Source organism: Zea mays, chromosome 10 (genome assembly GCF_902167145.1).
Source record: "Zea mays cultivar B73 chromosome 10, Zm-B73-REFERENCE-NAM-5.0, whole genome shotgun sequence".
Classification (NCBI taxonomy): domain Eukaryota; kingdom Viridiplantae; phylum Streptophyta; class Magnoliopsida; order Poales; family Poaceae; genus Zea; species Zea mays.
The window spans coordinates 116196632-116204917 of NC_050105.1; the positions used below are offsets into that span (position 1 = coordinate 116196632).

Sequence of the window (8286 nt, forward strand, 5' to 3'; positions counted from 1 at the left end):
CGCCATCATTGCCTATCTGGCGGAGCGAGCCAGATGGGACGCCGGTCTTGTTCCCTGCGGCCCGAGTCAGCTCGGGGTAGGGTGATGATGGCAACTCCTATTGACGTGGCTGGTCTGCGCCCTAGGTTGGGCGATGTGGAAGCTCCTCCGAAGCCGAGGTCGAGTCTGTCTTCCGTGGCCGAGGTCGAGTCCGAGCCCCTGGGTCGGGCGAGGCGGAGGCCGCCGGCTGAGGCCAGGGCGGAGTCCGAGCCCTGGGGTCGGGCGGAGCGGAGTTCGCCGTCTTCTGGGGCTGAGCCCAAGTCCGAGCCCTGGGTCGGGCGGAGCGGAGTTCGCCGTCTTCCGGGACTTAGCCCGAGTCCGAGCCCTGGGTCGGGCGGAGCGGAGTTCGCCGTCTTCCGGGACTTAGCCCGAGTCCGAGCCCTAGGTCGGGCGGAGCGGAGTTCGCCGTCTTCCGGGACTTAGCCCGAGTCCGAGCCCTGGGTCGGGCGGAGCGGAGCTTCCTAGGGTGCCTTCGGCCGGGCCTGACTGCCTGTTAGTCTCACTCTGTCAAGTGGCACCGCAGTCGGAGTGGCGCAGGCGGCGCTGTTCTTCTGTCAGGCCGGTCAGTGGAGCGGCGAAGTGACGGTGGTCACTTCGGCTCTGCCAGCTGGGGGGCGCGCGTCAGGATAAAGGTGTCATGCCACCTTTGCATTAAATGCTCCTGCGATTTGGTCGGTCGGTGCGGCGATTTGGTCAGGGTTACTTCTTGGCGAAGACAGGGCCTCGGGCGAGCCGGAAATATGTTCGCCGCTGGAGGGGGGCCTCGGGCGAGACGGAAATCCTCTGGGGTCGGCTGCCCTTGTCCGAGGCTAGGCTCGGGCGAGGCGTGATCGAGTCCCTCGAATGGACTGATCCCTGACTTAATCGCACCCATCAGGCCTTTGCAGCTTTACGCTGATGGGGGTTACCAGCTGAGAATTAGGAGCCTTGAGGGTACCCCTAATTATGGTCCCCGACACCACTAGGTCCGTAGGATCCGAGATCCATGACCCAGTTTTAACATGTGAAGGGGTATGCGGACGCTCTAACCTCATCCGCTAAGTCATGATCCAAAGGCCGAAACATTTTCTCTTCTAGATCTAATTGTGGCAGTTCCTTCTGACATCAACGGTTCTCGACCTTCTCCCACCCCCGACGGCGCTGGGACGCTGGAGCACAAGCTCCATCGGTGGCGCCCGCCGGCGGAACGTGCATTGGCCCTTCCAGTGCCCCAACGCAAGAAATCATACGAGCTACGTAGAGGAGAGAAGAAATCAAATAGTGCGGAGTGTTTCGTACCGTGGAAGGACCCTAGTGACATGCAGATTTCGACGCGACGCGGCCCCACGGCGAGTAGAGTTCTTCGGTGAGAAATTGGGTCAGAAACGATGGTCTTCCCCGCGCATTGATGCCACGACAAGCTTGCATATGTCTTGGCGCCCATCCTCGACCACACCGCGGACTTCAAACGGCGGTGAAGGCCAAGGACAGCGGCAATGGCTCCTTTTCTGCTCGGTAATGCTGCGATGGCGACACACCTGCTGCGACACAAAGGTCTTCGCGGTGAGAGATGGCTTCGGGGTCATGGCCACGTATTTATGCACTCGAAGGGTTTGGTTGGCGCCCGGCTGGTAGGACCCCAGGTGGATACGCATGCGTGGAGCCGTGGAGTATGTTATAGGGAGATGACAATGCTAGCATGTCGGGCCCACGCGCCATGGGCAATGTGTGGGATCCGAAAATTCCGGATATGGAGTTGAGTTCAAAGTGTTCATTACCGAAAGAAGAAGACGACCGACAGCTAGGCCCACGCGTCGGCGAGGCGCGCGTCCTGCGGACGAGTCTGTGTGGGCACTGGAGGCTGAGTAGCGGGGCCAACTGCACGGTGAGTGCGTGTGTAGCTTAGGTGAGACGCGTTGTGGGTCTCACACGTCAGTGACCAAGCTGTCACAGGCGCGATGTGAGGGGCTATCATCCTAGCCCCACTTGTCAAGTGCCGAGGTGGTCTGAAATGGGCTGGTGGCGGCAATGTGAAAATGGGTTGAAATTGAGGTTTCAGCCCAAGTAAGAGTTGGTCTTTTTCTAGCTTTCTATTTTCTTTCTTTTTCATCTTCCAAGTTCATATTTCTAATTTGGTTTGAAATTTGCACACACAATTTGAAATGCTGGAGCAAATAAAACTCCAGCATGAGATGCAAGGTTAATTTTATTTAATTATTTATCATTCTATTCATTTAGATAAATGATTCTAAACACATAATTCATATATGAACATTTACCTAATTTAAAGAAGGGAGAATCTTTCTATGTTATTTCGAAATCAAATTCTAGTTTTCATTTTTTAGAGACTGTTCTAAATATATTATTCAACAAATGAATGGTTTCACTCACATAAGGACCTTTTTATTTAACTTTACAATTCATTTTAATTGATTTATAAAAGAAAATACTTAAAACTATAATTTGTGATTCAAAACTACTAAAATTTTACCTAATTAAACTAGGTCCTGATGAATTTTGTTGGTTCGAAAATTAGGATGTTACACTATACGTGAAGTGGCAATAGAAGGGATGCATATGACTAGCAGACTCGGGCTGGATATCGAGTCGGCTCGATTTGGCTCGACCGAGTTTGAGCTGGCTCGACTCGACTCATTAAGCTAACGAGCCACAGAGTTAGCTCGAGGTGGCTTGTTTAGCTCGCGAGCTAAAGAATATATATATATCATAATTAATTTCTAGTTAGCTTTAAACCAATTTAACAACAGAAAATAGTTTAACATACCACAGCAATATCATCATATCAACACGAGTCATCACGCATTAGTTCATCATAAATTCATAATTTTTACACATGTTCATTAGTTTAACCTATATTCATAGTCGAACATACCAATTTAACATATAGACATAGTTTATTAATCATCAATTTAACACATAGACCATAAACGCTATATATACATATAACATATTCACAAATTTATACGTAAATAATATCCATATAAATTCATTTTAATGAAATATTATAATTTGTTGAAGTCGCTAGCTGGCTCGTTAACAAATCAAACTAGAATGTCAGCTCAACTCATAAAAAATTAAGGGTGTGTTTGGTTGCCTGCATATGGTTTGGCCAGACTCAAGAGATACAACTTTCTTCTGTTTGGTTGCCTGATCAGCCTCTTCAGCCTGGCTCGTGGGATGCAAAGATTCCTCTTGGGCCTGGCTCCCGAGATACGTAGGAATTGGCCATTTCTCCAGAGTCAGGCTCTGCCGGTGCAACCATTAGTCTTTCCTAATGACAGATTAACGTATAATTAGTGTCTATTAAATAATTTTAATTTATTTAAAAGTGGATTAAGGCTTTGTATGACATATTATGACTATTGCAACATGATCACATGAAAATATAATAAAACTTTATAGCTTTTAAGCTCATGCATCAAGCATTTATGCAAGCAACCAAACATCATCTCGCATAGGCCATGCTAAGCTCATACAGGCAACCAAACATAGGGATATTGCATGCTCTCGGCCAGACTATCAAGAGCCAGGTTCCCTAGATACGAGCCAGGCCCACCCATCCAGACAACCAAACAGGCCATAAATGAACCGATCGAGCCGAGCCGACCCAAGCGGAGACGGTCTGGAAACGAGCGAGCCATGAGACAGACTATTTCGTCCGGCTCTACATATTCTATATATTAACCGTGGGAGCAAGGAAGAACAACCAGACCATCCACGTCACTATATATTTTTCAGCCGTCGGATCGAGCAACAACGGTCCTCGAATCCTTCCGCCCTCTCCGTGGCGCTCTCCGTGTCTGGACGCTTCCAGGAGCTACGTAGACCTCCCACGGTCCCACCTCTCCATTCATCGCTTCCGTGAAGCTCGAGCCCCATCGACCCCCGACTAACCGGCGCTTGGGCGTAGCAGTTCCGACCGCTCCCCCCGTGGGCCGCCGTCGCCCCACCGTCTCCATGTCAGTTTTCAGCGCTATCCACCATGCCCTCCTTCGCCCGTCAGCTCGCTGAGCAGACCTCCCAGATAAGCAAGCCCTGCCGCCGTCCCCGGAAGCCGTTGCTGCATCGCCCTCGGCAAAGGATGTGCCGCTCCTACCCGACGCGGGAATGCGGCACTGGGCCGCGTGCGGGCGGTTTGCGCAGTGCAGCGGGTCCTTCCGCGGTGAAGTCGACCGGGCCACCGCCGAGGCCTTCCTCCTCACGAGGCTCCCAGTGATCCTCCTCCGCTACCTCGGGTACGCATTCAACTCCGCTTCTCTGACTGCCAATTGTACTTTGCTTTGTTGTGCCATCCATACCCCTTTAGGAGTCAAGATATTGCCGAGGAAAGAGTGTCAGCTGCACTCTAGAAAACACAGGTACAAATATTCACAATCAGAAAAAACAGAGAAGTCATAAATAATGTTTTCTCAAACCGAAACTTAGTACCACTGATAAATTTAGTACTGATACATAATTATAATTGTTCGTAATAGTCTTCCAGGTTATCAAAGTAGAGACATGCATGTAACTACATAGAGTTCAAGCCAGAAACAGACATAAAAATGGCACCATGGAATGCGTCAAATTGGAATACAGTATCAGTAACTTTGACACTTCATGTGGTGCCTCTTCAAATGTCCTGTACACTCAACCTAGCATCAATGAACACTATCATTAATTATCACAAAAGTAAATATAGGAACTGTCGAACTGCAAATACTAATGTTAATAGAAAATAATACACTGCACACAATATCATAGCCAGCATCAGACTACCAAACCGAGAGAATCAAATTTGCTTACTAATAGGCTAGAGTGTTTCTCAACCAAGATCGTTGTATAGAATATCACATAAGATTGCTTACTAATACTCTCTGTACAGTTTGATTATTGTTAATATAGTTCAAGGCATATGTGAACAGGCATCACACAATATAAACCTATAATTTATGACTTCATCTATCCCATTGAAGTATTAATAAAGCCATATGTCCCATCATATTTTGCTATTTTAATGATGCAGGGTTGCAGAAACTATTAATGACGCAGTTGAATTTGTTCATCAGAATTTCATAGAAATGAATAAACTCTAGGTCCGAATGTAGCATCTGGTATGTCGCAGGCTTGAAACATAAGTTAGAATCTGCCTTTGTTCCTTAATTCTTTACCATGCCACGTGAATGAGACTGTGATTAAATCCATTCTCAGGTTCGCCATCCTATATGATACTGAAAGCAATATTGGAATTGCGTGATCCGGTAACTCAGCGTCATCTGGATAATCTACTCAAATGTATTTCTTAAGTCATGCAAATTGGAATTGTTTTTTTAATCTTCTTATATGTAGGTAATAACCTTCATCTCCTAAGTCAAATTGAAGGCGTTGACCTTGATACATACAAAGAAATTGTTTTTCTTAAGTAAGATGATTATGATAAATTAGATTGTTCAATGTATTGCAAGAAAATTAATGTATTTAAACTGTATAAAGCGATCACGACTCGCGCAAGCCGCGAGCACGACACTAGTGACACATGAGCTGGGGACGGGAGCGAGAGATTATACCTACCTTGTAAGCTCCAGCCTATTGCTCGACAGGCTTCCCAGTTAAGAGATACCTTTCTCCTGCGATTACCGAACCACTCGCTTCTTGTCTAATGCCCGTCGCTGTCACCAATTCAGCATAATGCCAGTGCTGCCGTTGCTGTCCGCAAAGCCATCCCCTCCCTGCACGCCCCCTCGGCCCGGTGGTGAGTGGTAGGCGGCCGAAGAATTCCAGGGTGGGTGGGGAGCGCCCGGACCGGAGACAAGGAAGATCGAGGCATGAAGGACCTGGTGTCGTGCTTCAGCGAGCACGCCGTGCGGATCTCCGACGTGGCCTGCTCCGGCTCCGGTCCCGCCAATGCGGCGGCGGGCGCCCCGGAGGCCGGAGGAGGAGGGCGGGCGCCAGCGGTGAGCGCGGTGACCACCGCGTACCGGTCGCGGCTGTCGGCGTCCGGGAAGGAGCTGCTCATCGACGTGACTTGGTCATGGTCTCGGGCGCCCGACGGGCCCGCGCTCTCCGTCGCCGTCCACGAGGCGGACGCCGTCTCGCGCCACCGCGCCGCCAGCGGCGCCGCGGCGCCGCGGCACCTGCACAAGAAGAAGGGGAGCGGGACGTTCACGGCGGGCAGCTGCGTGGTGGGCGTGTTCTGGGACTACGCCGCGGCGCGGTACGGCGCTGGCTCGGGGCCCGAGCCGACGTCCGGGTTCTACGTCGCCGTGGTCGCCGACGCCGAGTTCGTTCTCCTGCTGGGCGACCTCAGCCGCGGGTACGTGGACCGCCTGCACGGGGGCATCCCGATCGCCGGGTCCCGGATGGCGCGGCGCCGGGAGCGGTTTGTCGGGTGCGGGCGCTGGTCCACGAGAGCCCGGTTCTTGGAGTCCGGCGAGGAGCACGAGATCGGCGTCGCGCTGCTGGACGGCGACGCGGAGGCGTGGGTCACCGTGGACGGCCGCAAGGTCGTGCAGCTCCGGCGGCTGCGGTGGAACTTCCGCGGCTGCCACACCATCTTCCTCGACGGCGGAGCGCCAGTCGACGTGACGTGGGACCTGCACGGCTGGCTCTTCCACGCGGGCGCCGAGTCGCCCCAACCGTCCTCCACTTCCCCCTGTGCCGTGTTCACGTTCCAGGCGCGCGGCGCGTCGGAGACAAAGCTGTGGACGGACGACGATTGCTTCGACGACGGAGAGGAGGCGGACAAGCTGCCGGTGACGCCGAGCGGTCGGCAACAGAAGGCGGGAGGCGGTGGGGCGTCGGGGTCGGGGCAGGGGTTCTGCCTGCTGATCCAAGGCTCCAGGAGCTTTTCCATGAGCACTTAACCTGTACATGCCGTTAGAGACTTTCTATCGCCATTTTTTTTCACTTCTTGCTTGGGGTTTGTGTTGGGATTGATTAGGAATTTAGGATAGACATTCAGCTGGTTGACTCTTGTTGATTAATCTGATGCATGACAAGGGGTGTTGTGATTGTGAATAGTTGGGATAGTGTCAGAGAGAGAGAGAGAGAGGTTGACACACAGAATTAGAAAGTGATGTTGTCTTTCCAGTTTGCTGCATCGCTGTGCTGATTTCGTACAATGACATGATTGTAAGTTCTGCTAGTTACTTATCAGAAATTGAGAAACACACCAAAGATTGGATCTTACGATTACTGTTTACATCTTTTATTTTATCTTCGCCTTACTCGATTTGGTTGCATGCCAGGGAGTTGTTAGACTGTCAGAATATGATGAAGTCTACAGATGTCACGCTTTGTTCTTACAAACATGAAAAGCTCGAAAAATAAAACTAGACTTGATTTCTTTATAAAACAGAGAGAATTGTTGTGTAGTATTTGTCAATGGAGGTGCGGAGATAACGATGAGAACACTTTCTCTATGGTGCCGCACAATCGTGGTCATTTTCGATCTTAAGGAAACTGCCTATACATCCATACCCATCATAGATAAGGCATATCTGTGCTTGGTCGATCACCCCCGTGTTGCCATACAGCTTTCACCACATTATCACTGCAAAGAAATGTTCTTCACAGCGCGGGCTACTTCTCTCGCAAAATTGCTACGCGTGCTGGCGTTACATAAAAAGGAAAAGAAAACAATATCAATTGGGATTGAGACCATTCTTTGTTGTTGACAGGTGCTCGTTTCCTGAATCAGACTCCAGCATGCTCCAACCAGTGCACCGGAGTCAGCCTACTTTCTCTAAGCCTATTGGGCTGAAATTGCACATGCCGAATATCTGAAGTCTGGCAGTTTTGGCATAGTTACGATCCATGGCATATCAGTTTCAGGAACCGAGATGCTTCCAAGGTCACCCCTACCTCCAGGGTCTTAGAGCAACTCCAGTAGTTCTCTAAAAAATAGCTTGCTAAAATCATGTTTAGCAAGTTGCTAAATAGCTATTGGAAGTAAAAAATAACTTAGTCTCCAATAGTTGCTCATATTTAGGAAGTAGTTCGATTTTGAATCTAGCTTTAGCGGCCCTGTCCCTATGAGATCTGCCTGATAATAAGGTTGAGAGCAGAGGATATGAGGGCGGAAGAAAAAAGGTCGGCCGATATGAATTATGGATGAGTGGTGGTCCGGTGACGCAACCTATGAGAAAGTTAGGTTCGACGGTGAAGGAGAAACTTGCGTCATACGTGTTTGACCTAGCTACCTCATTATGCTAGAAAATGAAAAAAGAGTGTTATAACTGGTTATCTCACTGTATGGGAAAGTTAAAA

The 8286-nt window shown here is 50.0% G+C and overlaps 1 protein-coding gene across 3 annotated transcripts; it reads left to right on the forward strand.

Annotated features, from left to right (window-relative positions):
- Window positions 1-933: 933 nt before the first annotated feature.
- LOC100274870 (uncharacterized) lies at window positions 934-7212 on the forward strand. Of its 3 annotated transcripts, XM_035962979.1 has the most exons (6): window positions 934-4274; window positions 5045-5132; window positions 5230-5279; window positions 5368-5440; window positions 5512-5626; window positions 5703-7212. In XM_035962979.1, exon 6 carries the CDS (start codon window positions 5844-5846, stop codon window positions 6879-6881), a length of 1038 nt encoding a protein of 345 aa, XP_035818872.1. In that variant the 5' UTR covers window positions 934-4274; window positions 5045-5132; window positions 5230-5279; window positions 5368-5440; window positions 5512-5626; window positions 5703-5843; the 3' UTR covers window positions 6882-7212. The 3 variants fall into 3 exon arrangements, with proteins under 3 accessions (XP_035818872.1, NP_001352866.1, XP_008661683.1); NM_001365937.1 differs by lacking the exons at window positions 5045-5132; window positions 5230-5279; window positions 5368-5440; window positions 5512-5626 and having other exon boundaries at window positions 4178-4274; window positions 5703-7206; XM_008663461.2 differs by lacking the exon at window positions 934-4274 and having other exon boundaries at window positions 4672-5592; window positions 5703-7206.
- Window positions 7213-8286: the final 1074 nt, after the last annotated feature.